The sequence below is a fragment of the Thrips palmi genome, unplaced genomic scaffold, assembly GCF_012932325.1.
Source record: "Thrips palmi isolate BJ-2018 unplaced genomic scaffold, TpBJ-2018v1 HiC_scaffold_19, whole genome shotgun sequence".
Lineage (NCBI taxonomy): Eukaryota > Metazoa > Arthropoda > Insecta > Thysanoptera > Thripidae > Thrips > Thrips palmi.
Window position 1 is genome coordinate 3,482,428 of NW_023144628.1, and position 17,803 is coordinate 3,500,230.

General features: G+C 49.9%; 3 protein-coding genes across 5 annotated transcripts; 1 reads left to right on the top strand and 2 right to left on the bottom strand.

The window, feature by feature from the left end:
* The first annotated feature begins 847 nt into the window (after nt 1-847).
* LOC117645933 (60S ribosomal protein L39) lies at nt 848-1,894 on the top strand. Its single transcript, XM_034386499.1, has 3 exons — nt 848-1,006; nt 1,114-1,217; nt 1,766-1,894. The coding sequence occupies exons 1-3, from the start codon at nt 1,004-1,006 to the stop codon at nt 1,812-1,814; spliced, it is 156 nt and encodes a 51-aa protein (XP_034242390.1). The 5' UTR covers nt 848-1,003; the 3' UTR covers nt 1,815-1,894.
* An 80-nt stretch (nt 1,895-1,974) lies between these two features.
* Nucleotides 1,975-9,003, bottom strand: LOC117645924 (unconventional myosin ID). The gene is made up of 15 exons (XM_034386487.1): nt 8,830-9,003; nt 8,248-8,354; nt 7,960-8,155; nt 7,637-7,856; nt 7,348-7,557; nt 6,833-7,036; nt 6,520-6,721; nt 6,010-6,440; nt 5,689-5,933; nt 5,455-5,617; nt 5,008-5,174; nt 4,274-4,595; nt 4,059-4,202; nt 3,843-3,985; nt 1,975-3,757 (listed from the first exon to the last, which is right to left on the bottom strand). Exons 1-15 carry the CDS (start codon nt 8,916-8,918, stop codon nt 3,511-3,513), a joined length of 3,090 nt encoding a protein of 1,029 aa, XP_034242378.1. The 5' UTR covers nt 8,919-9,003; the 3' UTR covers nt 1,975-3,510.
* A 407-nt stretch (nt 9,004-9,410) lies between these two features.
* LOC117646193 (solute carrier family 2, facilitated glucose transporter member 1-like) lies at nt 9,411-14,549 on the bottom strand. Of its 3 annotated transcripts, none has more exons than XM_034386999.1 (8): nt 14,390-14,526; nt 12,306-12,492; nt 12,103-12,207; nt 11,321-12,015; nt 10,936-11,233; nt 10,700-10,802; nt 10,431-10,599; nt 9,411-10,341 (listed from the first exon to the last, which is right to left on the bottom strand). In XM_034386999.1, exons 2-8 carry the CDS (start codon nt 12,444-12,446, stop codon nt 10,215-10,217), a joined length of 1,638 nt encoding a protein of 545 aa, XP_034242890.1. In that variant the 5' UTR covers nt 12,447-12,492; nt 14,390-14,526; the 3' UTR covers nt 9,411-10,214. The 3 variants fall into 3 exon arrangements, with proteins under 3 accessions (XP_034242890.1, XP_034242888.1, XP_034242891.1); XM_034386997.1 differs by lacking the exon at nt 14,390-14,526 and adding an exon at nt 13,076-13,295; XM_034387000.1 differs by lacking the exon at nt 12,306-12,492 and having other exon boundaries at nt 14,390-14,549.
* Nucleotides 14,550-17,803: the final 3,254 nt, after the last annotated feature.

Sequence of the window (17,803 nt, forward strand, 5' to 3'; positions counted from 1 at the left end):
GCGCCGGCTCGACACGGGGAATGACAAGTCGCTGGGATGTGCTGCCCGCCCTGGCCGCCCTGGCCGCCCTGGCCGCCCTGGCCGCCGCCCCCGGCCGTTGAACTTGCTCCATCAGCGCCGTGGGTGTCACCGTCACCTGGTGCGCCGCGCCTTGACCACTTCTCGCCGCCACGCCCCGCGTTTAATAGGCCGACTTTTTTGGGGGAGAAGGGCGGGAGGAGGGGGCAAAGTGGTACTACAGCCGGTCGGTGACAAGGGAGGGGCTCCGACATTTTGAAAGAAAAATAAAAACGAAATAAATCGACAGTCCATTGCCGACAAGCGTGGAATTGACACTTCACTTTTGGAACGATTTGCAGCCGTTTGTTTTGTCACTGGCGTGGTCAGTCAAGCTCGGAAAGCCAACGATCATCTGCGGACCAACCATCAATAGCAATAACAGCGTCCAGCATCTCAAGTTCAAATTCAAACCCCAGCGTCCCAGCCGGCAGTTTGTGTTGGATGGGTTGCCTATCCAAGACTCAGCGGGCGTCGCAGTCGGCGGACAGTTGCCACATGGAGTCTTGCCACATGGAGTCTTGCCATCTTCGCTGTTACTCGCTTTGAAAGTGAACTGTTGTAGTTTATTAGTCAATATTTACATCTCACTCGACCTTGTATTTGCTAATCCCCACAAAGTTATATAAAACTCTACTTTCCTCAATATCTTTTTAAAGTTTTGGCGCGTTCCTGCATGGAACATGGTGGTTTAAACTGTGATTTTTTATTCAGTTTTGCAACTATAGATTTGCGGTGTTAAATCTAATCCAAATTCTTTCCTCGTTTTTAAAAGCCACTCTTCATTTTCTAGTTACTGTGGATACTCGTCCCGAGGTTGGTAGTGCCGTGTGCCGTGAGACACTAGCGCCCCTCGCGGCGAAACACCGAAGCCTCGCTTCCGGTTCCAGTACGGGAGCGGTTGATTGTTTCTCATTTTCCGTAGCGTGGCCACAAACGTCCAACCATGGTAAGCTCCTTTCATCCATCCAATATTTATTACATCTTAGCACTATTTCGGTATTATTTGTTTTAATATTAATGACCGCTTCTTACCCTTTACGTTTTTCGTTTCAGGCGAGTCACAAAACCTTTAAAATCAAGATAAAGCTTGCCAAGAAGCTTAAGCAGAACAGACCCATCCCTCAGTGGATTCGCATGAGGACAGGCAACAAAATCAGGTGAGTTACGGTCGTGCCTTTTCTTCTAAATTTGTATCTATGTGTCCTTATTGAACCAAGGCTTCTCGTTTCCTTAGTGTTAGACTTGTGCTAGATGTTTATGTACACACCGTTTGGTGAGGTTAGACCGGTTCACCCTACTAGATCTGTTTTGTTTTTCAAGTCCGATATTATTTCTTAATGGTCGTTTCAAATGTTCAAGTTCTTTTGCCACTGCATTAAATTCCGTCGTTTCTGAGTGGTAATCATTCCTACGGTTCCGTACCTACCGGTGCTGTCAATTGCATTGGTAGTATTTACAGTGGTCAAACATAACCTCTCTGCTCTTGCGCGTTGTCGGCATCGGACCTTGTTACATTTTCAGTGATCTCGAATTCGGTTTATTGTTAGTTTCCTTCTGATTACGCGAATCATTGTATTCTCTCTGCTCAGTGTCCTTGAATGCTACTGTGTATTTTCTTTTTTCCTTTCTTGCTGTCAATCGAATTCCCATCACTGTCATGATTTTAGTATTGCACGATTTTTTACCGTTTTGTGCTTTGTTTCAGATACAACGCCAAGAGGAGGCACTGGAGGAGGACCAAGCTGAAGCTGTAAGCTTCGACACCCAATTGCCTGCATTGCCCTATTTGCTGTCATGATGTGGTGTCCCATTAAATATTAATGTTCTCCTAGTTTGTTGCTTGATTTGATTGAGACCCTTCTTTACTGGACTCTGGTATTGCTGACTTTTTTAAATGATTGATACAAGCCATGGTTGTGTTTATTTTGTTTATTTTCATGATTAGAATCATAGCCCTTACAAAGCACGCATTTGGTTCGGCAGTTTCAAACCAACTTATCTTACTAAGGCACACATTTAGTTCAAGAATTCCAAGCCAGCACACCTCCTTTCGCTATATGGAAGATTGTCATGCATCCTAAATTAATCTGGCACTATTATTGGCACAAACAAAACACAGCAAATTAAAGTTCATGTCACCAGTGTCACAAGCCATCCTTGGTAATGGCAGCATTCTTTCCAGGAACTGAGTGCTGACCTAGTCATTACCATAACATCTAAAGGGATGATGTGCTTTTGAACTTGTGCAAAGACAATTAAACCCAAAATAAATGAATAAAAACAATAAATTACTTATTAACAAGCATAAAACAAGAAATTGTAAGAATCACACAACCAATTCATAAATGACAAATCAGTGATACAAATCAAATATACATGAAGTATGAACGGCGGTATAGTAAATGACATTTAAGGCACAAGAGAGGTAGTTAATCAAACTTCACAGCTGTGGTGGGCAATTAACATTACCAAATAATGCTTGTACACAGGAAAATCAAGGAGCATCAAAACATCAGGCCTCCAAGAGAAATGCAAATCACAGTCGCTTTGAATAAGGTGCAAAAATAAATAATTTTAAAGTGTGGTAAAAAGTTAAGAGAGGGGAAAAATCCCTCGTTAAGTTTCCAGTACTCAAAATGAAGCAGGAAAACATACCCAAAAATATGGGGTGAGATCACTGTATTGACAATGAAAATAAATTTGCATAGGAAACAACTACATGAGTCTTTGCTTAGGTCAGTCAGTTATTTTAATTATGATGTAACTAATTGATTGTTAGTTCTCCTTTCTTTAAATTGATGATAGTGAAACACAAGCACAAAGCCAATCCACTTTTTAAAGTTCTTTTAAATAAATAAAAATATTAACTTCTTGACAGGAGGTACTGTACTTGTATTAGAAAACGCCTCTTGTCTCTCCATACTTTTCCCACTAATACTATGAAGTGACAGGAAGAAAAGGCATTCAAAGAAGCACACACTTTGGTAACTACTAGTAATACAATTAATTAAAAGAAGCATATGAAAAACATTTCTTATTTTAGAGTGATTATTAGCACTGAGTAAAACTGAACATAGTAAAAACCCAAAACTTGAATAGTATTAAGAAAGTACAAAGAAAGACTAGAAGTAGACTTAAAACATCAGCTCAAGAGATGATAAAAAGCCTAATTTACAAATATATAAATATGTATATGTATAGATACATATATATGGCATACTCTGTACAGGAAGCCAAACAAGGAATGGAACTTCAAAACTACTAAGAATACTAGAAGAGTAAGAACATGATCATAGTTCTCTACACATTTCTTACAACTAAAATAAAAAGCGGCCTTTAAAAGACTTACAACATGACAGCCTATAAAATTTAAAGTACAGTTTGTTGAAATATCATACCTTTTTAAAAAGCAGCCTGCAAGAAGGAAAGAATGGGGTGAAGCAAATTACTTCATGTTTTAATAGGTACTGAATGCTGAATGGTCGGTGGTGCTGGCGGAGCTTGGCGCGGTGGGGCTTGCCTCTGAGGAACAGCAAAGGCTGAGGGCAAAGTGTATACAACTCGACTCTTCTCACTCCTGAAACCAGGCTCATTTATTTCTGGGGATGTTTCCACTTGCAAAGATTTACTCTTGCCACCCAGTCTGATAGGGAATTTAGAAGCTACAGTGACTCTCAAATCCTCACCACTCCGAATCCTATAATGGAAGGATTTTGTAAAATTAGACACAGTTTCCATGAAAAGTTTCTCTTTTAAAGAAATTTTATATTAGTTTCACTTACTGTGAGTATCTGGAGCGTAGAACTCCTACCAACTCTCCAACACGGTCTTCCTTTGATTCCAGGGAAATTACAAGATCATTGCCTTTGCTGGAGTGAATCACTATCAACTGATCATGGCCCGATGTCACACTCAGTCCAATAACCTATTAAAAAACATTTTTAATTTCAAATTTATTTTCCACTTTTGTTTTTTCGTTTGTTGTGTGTACGACTTACCTCTGATATGGGCCACCCTTTCTTCATTGGCTTGAATTTGTTGGATGGATCCAGCTTGTAAATGTTGGAATCACTCACAAGAAGTGCTCTTTGAGCAACTTTCTTGAATTTATTGACTTTATGCACAAAGGATGAAAACATCACCTGAAAATAAAATTTAAATAAATAAACTGGAAGCGTTGGGATAAAATTCTGCTCTGAGTTTTGATACCAACCGCTTTGAGCTTATCAGAGTTACGAATGTTTGTAACACTGGAGTTAAAAACACTGAAGTTGGGGTTTTCCTCCGGCTTCGCAAGATAATTGCCCAACCATTTCCGCTCCTGACCATAGGAAAGTCTCTGGTTTCGTAGGGCAGATGCAGCAGCCACTTTCAGCCTCAACTGAGGCCATTCTTCCCTTGGCGTCTGCCTGAGCACCATCCATGCCCACCAGCGTTCAAAAATAGAACGCAATTTGGGATAAGCAGGCTGGATGGCCACACTCTTGGCAGGCCATCCAAGACTCTTACCATAATCTTTCATGTTTTTAGCATTCCTGAAACATGAACATTTGCCCATTACCATATGAAACTGCATCACTCCAGTATTTTGAGCAACAAATCCTAACTTGAAGAATTTTGATCTAAAAATCTACACACAAGAGGAAAAATTATTTTAAAAGAAACAAGACCAAAAAAGGATATGAAGGTGGTAACAGCAATTGAAAAGAAACAAAGATTGGAAAATACTTATAAAAAGAACATCAAGTTCAACATTCATGCTTGACACCAGCCAGTAAAAAGTAAAGATAAATGCAGAAGGAAGTTGGGGAATAAGTGATTTCATAAACGTACTAGAAAGAAATTGCACAATTTCAGAATTTAAGTGGTTTTTCAGTTACCTGCCTGCTTAACGTTTCCAGACCAACAGTAAACAGAAAAGAAAATAATACGCATAAGCAAACTTACTTATATGAGGAAGCAAGTTGCGAAACATAGGAGCGCAACTTATAGGAATGGTAATACTTCATGATGACAAGAGCAGCTTTCATTTTACGATACTGAAGGCGTGCAAGGGTACCTCTCCAAACTTTTTGGAGAAGTACTACAATGCTCGGTATCAACTCAGCACGAGCCTATTACCAAAAGAAAAGAACATACACATCTAAGTTACATTCTCATGCGTACAGTACAAATACGAACTGAAAAATGCACATGCAATTATTGCATAAATCACAACAAATACACATGCAAACAGCAAGATGAATCAGATGAAACATCCATAATAACTGTAAATTAGGGGGTATAGACCTAAAAGGCTAAAATAATAGAACAATGAAGCAAAATTACCCCCTAAGATTAAACAATTTAACCCTACACAAGCAGAAGCAAACTTTTAAAAATATTGCAAATTACATTTTCCAAGGCAAAGAGTGTTCCTGGAGTTCGAATGAAAAGTTTTGTGTGACCATATTTGACATCATCTGCAAAACCTTTCTCATTGATGAGAACTCTGGTGCCTTCTTTGTCAGAGCCTCCCTTGAAATTCGGCCACGTGTATTGTGAAATCATCTTGTATCTATGGGAGGAAAAAATAATTAATACAATTGTAACAATAAGAATATTCTGAGGAAAAGAACCAATTTACACCTTTTGAGGAAACGGCCATAGGTGACTCTGTGAACAAAACCAGCACGTCGAACTCGAGTATTCTCCACAAGACCCAAATATCTAACTTGATGCTCTACATGTTCATCATCAAAAGCAACTGCAGACTTCATTTCATTTGGCTTGATACAGCGAACATAAAATGGAATTTTGCTAGTCAAGTTTTTGACAAGGGCTACCATAGAGGTTTTGAATAAGGCTCCAGCAGTCAATGGCCTTTTTGTTGTCTACAAGAAAGATAACAAACAACATTAAATTATGATGATCAGATAATTATTGACTCTTTTTTCAAGTAACACGTACCTTCGTAATTTCCTCTGCTCCTTCAGGCCACATAGAACTAATATTTTTGTCAGAAGAATTAAACAACAAACGCTTAAAATCTTGGAAAAGAGTATCCCTGTTCTTTTCAAGGAAACCAGTAATATTGTATTTAACATCGCCAGCATAATGCCGGATTCTGAATTCTTCTTTGTGTTTCAATGTTTTGTCACTGGGAACAATTTGGCGACTGGTGTAATGTGCATGTCCCCTCAGTTTGTTGTCAAAAGCTTCAACTATCATTTCATCTGTGACTTTGCCCACATTGAGACATGCCTCATCAAGCACAGCCAGGACTCCTTTGTGAGGCTGCTCCACCAGGTCACAGATAACTTGATTATTGAAGTACTCAATAGTTTTCCATTCAATACCCTCTCGCTGGTACTCTTCCTGTTCTTGCTTCAAGACCAGCTCTGAAGGAAAAGGCAGAAAGAAAATATCATGTCAGAGGTCGTCAAATGTAAGTAAATTTTGGTAATGAAGGTATCTTACCAATGAACAGCTGCTGTAGTTTTTCATTGCAATAATTTATACAGAATTGTTCAAAACCATTGGCATCAAACACTTCAAATCCATAAATATCTAGCACTCCTATGACAGTGCCCTTGAATCGGTGATACACCAGTTTTTCGTCAACATTGATAGCAGTGTTGATCCTCTTAACAATCCATTGAAATAATCTTTCATATATAGCCTGAAGAATATGGGACCACAATTAAGCAATAATCTCTGAAGTTGTTAGTTTGTTCATTTTAAACACAAAGTAACATTGAACAGAAGAATCCTTCAGCATCTTATCAGTTACCTTGGCTAAAGCATCTCTCCCTGTTTCGGCTTGATTTGTGGTGTGAGATTTTTGCATTACTTCATTGCCAGCAGCAATCACTCTGGCTGTCAATGTTGCATTCAGGTCGCTCGCCGTGACACGAAGCAGGCGTGCAACAATATCAAGCTCTTTCTTAGAGGTGATGTCAGTTGAGTCCTCTGAGGATGCAAATTTGACATTACCCTAAAACAAAGAAACCATACCCATAAAGGGTAGAAAATGTTAAAAGAAGAAGAAGAAGAAGAAGAAAGAAGATTTAAAGAAACTCCCAAGACAATGTGAGTGTTTAATAGCAGGTCAAAATCAATCCCACTCTTATCAGGAAAGCTTATGCCACACCTGAACAATAAAGATAACAGAAATAAGAGAGTTGATTCAAGGCTACACCTTATCTTATGGCTAAAAATCCTGTCTGTCATCAGACCTGCTGGCAATGAAAGACAAACAGAGAAGATTTTTAACGTCTGATGAACCAATACACAACAACAATTTACCAAATGTAAGATGGCCGCAACTAATCTCCAGACGGTATCTACTTCATCATCAGCAAATCCCAAAGTGCGAAATGCAGAAATTGTTGCCTTATGGTCAGACCGATCTTCACTGCCAAGTCGAGTTCCACTGTGTTGGGTGTACATATACTTTGCTGGATCACGAGTCAACTGCAGATTTTTCAATTCAGTTTCACTGCATCCACTTAACAGCTGCAAAAACAAGTAAAGTTAAAAATTAGATAGCAAACAAAATCTTAACCAGAGACTTTAAACATGAAGAAGCACATACTTGATAGAAACTGTGAAAGTTCCTTTCCCCTGGCTGCTGCACAACTACTCGAGATTTTTCCAGTAAATAATTGTTGATGTGTCCACCTAGAGGGTCCCCTTTAAAATCAAAATTTATGTCCATGTACTTTCCAAAACGTGAGGAGTTGTCATTTCGATTTGTCTTAGCATTGCCAAATGCTTCCAAAATTGAATTGGACTGAAGGAGCACATCTTTCACCCTGACAAAAAAAATATTACAAAAACATGTCATTCTTGTCATTATTTTAGGATATTTTAAGGACAAGAGAGAAAAACAGAACTTCAAAGGACATAATTAAGCACCTTTCAATCTCTTTTTGGCCTCCTACGTTGGTAACAGCAGCAATATATTTCATAATAATTTTTGAAGCTTCCGTTTTTCCACTCCCAGATTCACCACTGATGACAATGCATGTGTCCCTTCCTTGCTGTTTCATTTGCTTGTGGGCGGCATCAGCAAGAGCAAAGATATGGGGTGGGTTTTCAAATAGTTCACGACCTGAAGACATGCACATTGGAGACTTAGCACAGATGGTGTGGATGCAACAAGTGAATTCGTATCAAGAACCAAGAATGTTGATTTATTTGTACCTTTGTATTGAGACACCTGTTCAGGACCGTAGATGTTCATTGTACGGTATGGGTTCACAGAAACACATACCTCTCCAATGTATGTGTAGATTTTACCCGCTTTGAATCTGAAGAAAACCGATAAACATTAAACAGCTGATCAATGTGGAACAATAACAATAGCAAGTTCCCAATAAAGCAGGTGGTGGACATGTCAGAGCTTTTTATTAAGCAAGAAATCGTCAGCATCCTTCGACTTAATTCAATCGGTTTGGAAGAGAACGTGACGCACAGCACCACTTGAGGTGTGTGCAGAATGAGTCACTGAGTGATAGCGATGCAGCCGGCATTCAATCGACCTCGTTGCAGCCCCAAACCTCCCATTCAAGATCGGCTTGCAAATCCCATACAAACAGCTTCCTTTGAAATTGATCCGAGAGCCACTGTCAATATTTATCAACACTCCATGTAAATAAACAACGAATATATGCCAAGGCTGTCTTTGCCACACCCCTTAACCAACAAAGTCCAAGCCGTTTAATTCAATTTGGCGATTTGCGCGCTGACCAGACAGCGGATAGAGCTGCATGACAACTTCATTACCTGATTTGCAGATTGTGCATGAATTTTTCCACCGTAATTTCGTCCAAAAGGACGAAGTCGCCGACACCAACTTCTTCGTGACCCGCCATCTCGGAAGACGTCTTCTTCTCCCACTTCTTCTAACACTTCTCCCTGACAGACGGCAACTTCAACTTTCCTCGCAGGCCGACACGTCCGCGACGGTGCTGCCTCCGCCCGCCCGCGGTGGCGCCGCGGCCAACCAAGGCAAGAATTCATTGTTCTTCGCGCGTGCCTCCGCCAGCTAGAGGTGGAGGCACAAAGGCCAGCCGCCGCGAACGGTGGGCTGCCTACGCGCCGGGCGCGACCCGCACACGTTCGATGTGTGGCCTACCCACGGGGCGGGGAAGGCATGCGAGGGCCAGGGCATAAGCTCCGACTTCAGGCCCAACCCAAACTCGGTTTGACCCCAGGATACCCTTGAACTTCGAGTTCGGGGAAGTCCAGACCTGGTACCAAGCTCGGAGAGCGGGCCTTTGCTCTGTCCATGAGAGAATAAGTGTTCTGTCACCGAAACTTCAGGACGAAGGGCGCTTAGGTTTGTCTTGGAATAAAAGGAAGTGTAAGCAAATGGTATTGACTTTATTTCGTCAGTCAAATAACACAATCAGTGCAAAACTGTGCAAGTTCAGACTGCAAATATTTTAAATAGAGGTGAAAAAGTAGATAAGGCCATAATGAGCATCAACATCAAATGAGAAAATGAAAATGTATTTACCCCACCATGAGAAATACTGTCTTTCTTAATTCAAGATTGTGTTCCTGTAAAGTCATGGTGTAAATGAAAGAAATAACTGCACAAAAACATTCAGGACACATTCTCAGAATGCTTAGATGCTTAAGATACAGTATGGAAGACAATTGGGGGTGCTAATCGAGGTAAAATCCCCACTTAATAAGTCCCTTTGTAGAATCTAATTACATCTCAAAAATCAAAAATATATAAATATGAAGTAGTCAAAATATGAACATTAAAAATATTTTACATGAAACAGAGATTCATTTGTCATGGAAAAAGTACATTTGTGCATAGTTCAAATATCTTAACAACACACATGATCCTAATGAATCAAGTTGAAAATCAAAACTGGCACTAGTGCCTCTCAAAATGTAAAATTAGAGTAACAAAATCACATGGTTTACCCTAAGTCAATCACAGTCATTTGCAAGCAAAGCAAACCAATCAGGCTTCTTTTCTTAAGCAGTATTATGTGCATTGCAGTAGTACAGCAAATTTCGGTCAGTTTATAAAAACAAATAACTCCAGAATTGGCAGTTCATTAACTCAGTGTCATAAATTACCCTGATTAAGTAACATTAGCAGATCCTGGCTGAAAAACAGATCTCAACTTAGTCTCTCATAGAATTCACGCGGAATTATGCTGAATATTAGTTGTTGGCTTCACACTTTTTGCCACCTTACTCTTGAATCCTAGTCTGAGCATGTCAGCAACTTCAGCGGTGTCACGGCCCTTTGTCTCAGGAAGATAAAATCTAAAAAATGAGTAAAAAAGTAAATAAAAAATGTCAGAACTATTTTGAAAAACAAAATTAATTACTAGAAAAAAAAATTAGACACTTACTTGAGCAGGATTGCTTGTGCAGCAGTGATTGTGGCAAAGACATAGAAAGAGGCAGGGCCAATAACTGACTGAATGGTTGGGAAAGACATTCCGACAATGAAGTTTCCACCCCAATTCGACAAACTTCCAAGAGCCATACCAATAGGTCTAGGTCCGACATCAAAGAGTTCTGTTACAAGGAAAGGAAAAAAAAACAGCACACTTCATTAGAGGGCAAATACTTCAGATGATAAATTTTTATTCGAGTTTTCTTGTTATACGATGCTTACCTGAACCAATAAAGTATGGAATAGGGCCCATTCCGAGACCATAAACAAGAACATAGAGGAGCACAGAGGCGATAGCTACGTAGGGCATCCATGATATGGAATTCTGAAAAATGAGAATGACATTGAAGCAAAGTTACTACTAGCAATTGAACACAGACACAGAAACGGGCAACTGTAAAATAAAAATGACGCAGTCCGTTCTTGGGGGCGTGCGTGTACGTGTACGTCCTACTCACGATGGTCATGATGGAGGTGCCGAGCAGCACGAGGCAGAGGCAGGCCGAGAGCGTGCTGAGCAGCATGAGCACCCTGCGGCCGCAGCCGTTGACGAGCGGCAGGGCCAGCAGGCTGGTGGCCAGGTTGACGCAGCCGCAGCCCAGGGTGGCGTACTGGGTCTGCACGTCGTTGAGGCCCGCCGTCCGGAACACCGAGTTGGAGTAGTAGAAGACGGCGTTGATGCCGCTCAGCTGCTGGCCGGCCTGCAGCGCGCACACCAGCAGCAGCGGCAGCACCAGCTCGGGGGCGCGGAGGACTCTAAGGCAAGTCAGGAGGGAAGGCCTCAGTGTAGGCAACCGGCATGGCTCGACACCGACACGGCGCCTCACGGCTCGTGGGTCTCACCTGGCGGCGGTCCACTCGCCCTGCTGCGGCTCCTTCGCCTCCGCCTGCGCGTCGTCCTTGCTGGCCATGCGCATGGCGCGCAGCTCCTCGCTGAGGCGCTCCTCCGGCTGGCGGCGGATGCGCGCCAACTCGCGCACGCCGCGCTCCTCCTCGCCGCGCACCAGGAACAGGTACTTGGGGGACTCGGGCAGCACGGGCACCAGCAGCCCGCCCACCAGCGACATGGGGCCGAAGAGCGCGAGCAGCTGGTGCCACGAGTCGGCCGTGCCCAGCATCCAGTCCAGCCCCGCGAACTGGCCGGCCAGGACGCCGATGTTGATGCCGAGCGGGCAGACGACGCCCAGCGCGCCGCGGAGGTGGATGGGCGCCAGCTCGGTGAGGTACATGGGCACCACGCTGGTGCTGAGCCCGGACGAGAAGCCCACCACCAGCCTGGCCAGGAGCAGCAGCTCGACCGAGTTGGTGGCCTTGCAGGCCACGAACATGCTCGCCGCCACCAAGTTGAGTACGATGGTGGCGCCGATGGCGCCCCTCCGGCCGATGCGGTCCGCCGCCCAGCCTCCGGACATGGAGCCCGTCATGCCGCCCACCAGGAACACGGACACGATGATGGACCACAGCACTTCGAGCTGCGTGTCACCCAGGTCGCCGCCGTAGTGCGCCGCCACGCTCTCGTTGCAGAACACCTTGATGATCTGCGGGAAGAACAGGACGAAGATGTGACTGATGCCGCGCCAGGCCGCGCCGGGCTCATTGCTCCAGGATCCCGAGATGCTTCTTACCGCGGCCGGCGTGTTGATGACGCCGATGTTGTAGCCGACCGGCAGCGCGGAGCCCAGCGCCGTCACCGCGGCCGCGACCACGAGCAGCGGAGTCCATCCTGCGACCTGCAAACACAGGTAGAGAGAACAGGCTTCAGTCAGAGAAGAAACGGCACCGCCGCGGTTGGGACTCGAACCCACGTCGTCCCTCGCCCCGTACGTACCTTGCCCGCTCCTCGCGAGCCGACGCCTGCTTCCCCGACAGGAGAACCCTGACCCTGCGAGCCCGCACCGCCCGCACTGGCATAGGTCAGGATGGGGACCCTGCATTCCGACACCAGCCCGTTGTGGTCGCCGTTGTCCATGAGGGAGGCTACGGCCTACTCCGGCAGCCAGCCAGCCCAGCCAGCCCTGGCATGCGCATGCAAAAGGACAGGGTTATGCCTACTTCGCCTACGCCCACTCGCTCATGTGTTGCACTACGCTACTCGACGGATCGAGTTAGATAATTCGTGGCGTAATTTTTGATTGGCGCTATCAGGCCACGGCTGTGTGGTAAGTGCAACCGCGAGCGTCAGTACACTGTACTAGCGTACTAGCAAACACTCGTGGCCTTGGCCTTGATGGGCTGCGGCCAGATCAGTCGGATCTTCCACTTTCGTCCGGCTGGACGGCTGGCCCAGGCGGTCCAGGGTGAGAGGGGTATAGGGGTTGGCGGGGGCTGGCGGGGGCTGGCCCAGCTGAGTGTCAGACAGAGCCGGCTGTGTTCGCCTCCCCAACCCCCCACCCCAGCAATGTTTGTTGTCATTGGCTTTCATTCATTCGCATTCGCGTTCACAGTGGCGCCTCTGCCCGCCAGTCCGCTTCCCGGCTCGTCCTGGAGCCGCCCCGAGCCTCGACGGGGTGCCCCGAGGCCGCCGCCGCCGTCGTCACGGACTCGACGCAAAGCGCCAGCACGGAGGAGCTCGAAAAGCGCCCAGTCGGGCCGACTAACCTCACTCTAACCTCGCTGCCGCAACTCACGAATACCGCCAGGCCTCTGCAGGCTGGAGTTGTCCGGCGCCACGGGCGGTGCGGGAGGACGGCGCGGGCCGCGACGCTGGAGACGGGCGCCGTGTCCCTGTGCGCGTCTGGAAGCTCGAGGAAGGACGCGAGTTCCTAAAGCGTCGCTGCGGCTGTCGCGTCGAGTCAGCCCGGTGCCCCGGTGCAGCGTCGGCGGGTCGGGTCGGCACCGTGCCAGCCCCAGCCCGTACTACACGACGCCCCTCCCCACCCCACCCCCCTCGCGCGTGCTTCCCTCCCTTCTCTCCCTTCCCGCGGAGTACAGTCCGTCCGCCGTAAGCGTGACCTCGCGCTTCGCGCCGCGGAGCCACGCTGGCTTATCCAAGCGCCACGTCCAGGGCCAGGGGCGCCGGCAAACGAAGCGATCAAGTCATGGGCGGGAAGCTTGAAACAGGGGCGAGGCCGCACTGAGGAGTCCCATGTCGCGTCCAAGTGCGCGTCCGCCTGTCTCTCACTTCCATTGAAGTGCAGTGGGCGCGACGAGGAAGGGCAGACACACTGCGGCGCACTGCGGGCTGGGCTGTCTGTCCATAGGGCGCGCGGCGCGGCTAAGTAGCGGGAAGGGGTGGGGAGTGTGGGCGGGTGATATGCATTAAGGCCGGCAGTAGTAGGGTGACCCCGAACAGTGCTATCGTCGCTGTGTCTCTCGCACTCGTGGGGCGTCCCGTCGGGGTGCGAGAGAGACAGAGCGACTCCAGCCTCCAGCACTGTTCGGAGCGAAGCTGCATCAAATTGGCCGCAGACCGTTTGCGGCCAATGAAGACCCAAACGAAATGCCTCGGCGTCGACGCGCTCTCATCGCCAGAGTTACGGCCGGCCGCGCCGCCGCGCCACTGCACGAGGCGATGAGCCGTCAGGCCGTCATTCGAGACGAGGAGCAGGCGGACCTTGGCGCCTTGGCGGCAAAGTACAAGAGTACACGGCTGTGCATGCTGGCTGGACACATGCAACAACAACCCGCAGCGCCAGGCGCGGATCCAGGGGATGTGAGGGGTGTAATCGGGCACCAGGACCAGGCAGTCAGCCTGGAAGGTAGACACACAGTCTACAAGTAGGCAAAAGGCGCTACATTACACCCCCACCCCAGAAAACCTGGATCCGCGCCTGCACAGCATTCCGAACCACGTGCCACTAGTTGCTTCAACTGTTATAGCGGTTCAGTGCGCCCTATCGCGCTCGCTCTCGCCCGCCCCCATTCGCGAGGCAGGCAGGCAGGGAAGGCCAAGCCGAACCCAACGGACCTCACCTTGTGGGGGTCGCGCTCCACGGTGTCCAGGATGTGCAGCTTGGTGACGGTCATGTCGACGAGTGCTGGCAGCCGCTAGGCGAGCTCCGTGGTCTTGGTGGCGAGGGGGCGTGGTGCGGTGTCCGGGACCCTCCGCGCGGCGGTCGGAGCGTGAAATAAATGAGAAGTGCGACCGCCTCGCGCCTCCGCGGCCTACCCCGCCCCGCCCCGCCCCGCCCCTACCCCCCGGCCGCGCGTCACTGTATCGCGGTGTTTATGTATTGGGCATTGGAATCGCGACGCGCCGCGAGGTCGGGCGACCGCCGCGTCCGCGTCGTCCGCGTCTTCGCCTTATCGCCTCCCCTTTCGGCCTTTCGTCACGCGACCCACGCGACCCTCGCCACCCCGGCCTCGCTTTCTATCGCGAAGAAAGCGCTTTCATCCCCTCCGCCTTTTTGCTCTTGTTGCTGCGCGGATCGCTCTTTTCTTTTTGCGATAAGGCGGTGCCGGCGGTGCGATACGGTACACAGCCTTTCGCTATTTTCGGCCGGCCCTCATTGCAATTAGCGCTCCGAGCGCTCCGAGCGGCCCGGCACGAGATGCTTGTTTGGCCCCCCGGCTCCTCTAATCGATGATATCACCGAGAAGATTAAAAAAAATCTAGGGTGGACCAAATTATAGATAAAATAAAAGTTCGGAGAAAAACGGTTAATTTAGTGAGAATTGTGTTCGTTCGGTTGATGGCCTGGAATTTCAAGTTTGACTAAGGACTCTTTCTTTCCCTCCGGCTGCAGCGACAAGGCCGCGCCATCCGAAGTCGCCCGTTTCCCCGTTTTCGCTGAAGCTCTGCCGGGGAATCGAGCCATCAAGCCTCGACTCGAGGGCGAGGGGTATCGGCAGGTACCAGTCGCCGCGCCGTGTCTTAGAGCGTGGAGTATGGCCGGTCTTAGGCCGGTCCGGGCGCGGTGCGGCCGCCCTCCTCGCGCCGCAGTTCGATGGGCGGCCTGCCTCCGCGGCGCCGTGCTGCGCGCTGGGTGGCCTACGGGCGCGGCGCTCCCAGCCACTCCACTGCTATTGCTCAGCCTAGTGACCGGCTGGGAGCTCGAACGGGCTGCTGCAAGTTTACACACACACTAACGCACCGAAAGCGTCCAGCAGGGTCACGTGACATTCGGAGCCGAAGGACGAAGGTGGCCGAAGGGACGTCCTTGCAGGTAAACAAGGGCGCGGCGGCCAGGACAACCCAGGACAACCCAGGACAGCCCAGGACCATGGCACAGGCACGCTCTAGGCACGCCGAGGTCGTTGGCCGGACCGCTCTTCGGCCAGGGTGCGGCTGCAGGCTGATTATCCGAGAGTCGTTGTCGTCGCTCTGTCTCTCTCGCACCTGCACGGGACGCTCCATGGGTGCGAGAGAGACAGAGCGACGAACCAGTCGGCCCGCTTGGCGGCTTTCAGGGCTTGCTGCGCGACGCGGCGACGCCGGGCCGTGGGTGGGCCGCCAGACTGAGACCGAGATAAGGACAGCCAGGCAGCCAACGCGTTCAGGGACAGTCCGTCCTGCTGAATCAAGGTGCGCCGGGTGCGCCAGGCCGCGGACGGCTCCAGAGCCTCGCCGTGGCCTCCACCGCCTCCCCTGGCACTCCATCAACTCTATTTATAATGCTCCCTCTTTGGCGCATTCGCCTCTCTTTGGCACAATGACCGCGGCGCCGAGGCCGCGGCCCACTGCACTGCGAACGCGAAAACGCCTATCAGCGAGGCGGCGCAGCCTTGTAACAGTTGATCGAGTGGTCAACATCTCCGCGAGGACGAGGATGGCCCTGACGGAAGCATGGTGGCAGCATGGCGGCAGCGCGCCGCGGAGTGTCGCGTTTTTATCGTCGAGCGAAGGAGTACAGGGCACCCCGTCCCGTCCCGCCCCGCTCGGCCGTTGACCGGCCGGCGGGCCGCAGCGGGCCGCGAGTGCAAGTGCAGTGATTTCTCATATCGACGGATCGACGGTGACGCCGCGGCTCGAGGCCGCCCAAGCGCGCCCAAGTCGAGCAGGGCAACGCGGCCTCCGACTTTTTTCTCAAATTAACAAAGTGGCACACTGCAAGTCCGCGCGCACTTATCGCACTGTCAGCGCCGAGTGAAGGTGCCCGAAGGTGCGCTGTACTATTCTGCACGCGCCCCGCGCCGCGCCGCCCCGCCACGTTTTGCCACGCGGGGGACCCACACCACAACCGACTTGAGGGGTGAAGTCACGGGTCTCGGTGCACGTGCACATGCGTGTGTGTGCTTGTGTGTGTGCCTGTGTGTGTGCGCGCGCATCGAAGCGCATGAGTGTGAAATGTCACTCCCCCTCCCCCGCCGCCGCGTCGGTTAGAACCGGTTAGGAACCGAGTGTTGAACCGAGTAGCCGGCGGGTAAACAGCCTGACGACACTCTGGCGTGGCCCCGCCGCCACGCCGCAGCCCCGACCCGTTTCTACCCGGTTTCCATCCACTCGAAGCTTATCGAGGCGACGCCCGGCCCGGCCCGGCCCACGGGACACAACACTGGCGCGGCACGGACTGTCAAAGTGGCGGCTGGCGGCGTGGTGGCGCGCAGGATGACGGCGACGTCTAATCCGGTCCTTTCGACACGACCACACGCCGCACACGCCGCACGGCACCGGGATTAGGCCGGCCACTCGTTTACACGCCGGGCGTGTCGCCGTGTCTGCTTCCCGCCATGCGACGCCATGCGACGCCATGCGACCCGAATCCGCATCCACCCGCCCTCGCCGCGTCCTCGTCCCCTCGTGGCGCGTCGTGTCCAAGTTAGTTGCCAAACCGAGTACCTGGCGGCAGGCTTTGGTTTGTTTGCTCTGCGGGCGGGTTCCGAGAATCGTCGCCCTGTCTCTCTCGCACTCATGAGGCGACGCGCTGCGGCTGCGGCGCGGGCTCTACGTACTCCGGCTGCACCGTCAGCCTCCGCTCGCGCTCTCCGCTCCGCTCCGCGCCTGTCGCGGCTGGGCCGGGCGCCTGTGAACTCGAGGGTGGGCCGCCCTGCACGACACCCGCGCGCTGCGTCCCGGCGATTGCCTACCCCACAGGCGTTCTCCCTGGAGCAGTGGAGCAGTACCGCGGCCTCTCGCATCTTCCAGGCTGCGCGGCGACGCTCCGTGTGCCATTCCCACGCGTCACAGAGTCACAGTCACGGCCCGCTGACAAAAAGGCTTCCGCAATAACTCTATTTATTTTGCCCCATCGATACAGTGCAGTAGCGACGCTAGCGTATCGCACACACGCCGTGCCGGCCGCGCGGTTTCACGGTGAGCCCGCGACCGCGGCGGTATGGCCCGGCGGGCTGTATCAATAAAAACGAAAAGAAAAGAACAAAAGCAAAGAACGGTGTGAAAGAATACGCGCGCTACAATCTAGCGCGGGCGGCTGGCACCTGTCCGCC

What these genes read in the sequence shown, in the direction of transcription:
- LOC117645933 (XM_034386499.1), top strand. An exon ending in AGGACAGGCAACAAAATCAG is followed by an intron (nt 1,218 to 1,765) that starts GTGAGTTACGGT and finishes GCTTTGTTTCAG; the next exon opens with ATACAACGCCAAGAGGAGGC.
- LOC117645924 (XM_034386487.1), bottom strand. Translation starts at nt 8,918, where the DNA reads ATGGCGGGTCACGAAGAAGTTGGTGTCGGCGACTTCGTCCTTTTGGAC. An exon ending in GGCCAAAAAGAGATTGAAAG is followed by an intron (nt 7,857 to 7,959) that starts GTGCTTAATTAT and finishes TTTTTTTGTCAG; the next exon opens with GGTGAAAGATGTGCTCCTTC. An exon ending in ACTCTGATAAGCTCAAAGCG is followed by an intron (nt 4,203 to 4,273) that starts GTTGGTATCAAA and finishes TTTTATTTTCAG; the next exon opens with GTGATGTTTTCATCCTTTGT.
- LOC117646193 (XM_034386999.1), bottom strand. Translation starts at nt 12,446, where the DNA reads ATGGACAACGGCGACCACAACGGGCTGGTGTCGGAATGCAGGGTCCCC. An exon ending in TCATCAACACGCCGGCCGCG is followed by an intron (nt 12,016 to 12,102) that starts GTAAGAAGCATC and finishes TTCTTCCCGCAG; the next exon opens with ATCATCAAGGTGTTCTGCAA. An exon ending in GCACAAGCAATCCTGCTCAA is followed by an intron (nt 10,342 to 10,430) that starts GTAAGTGTCTAA and finishes CTCATTTTTTAG; the next exon opens with ATTTTATCTTCCTGAGACAA.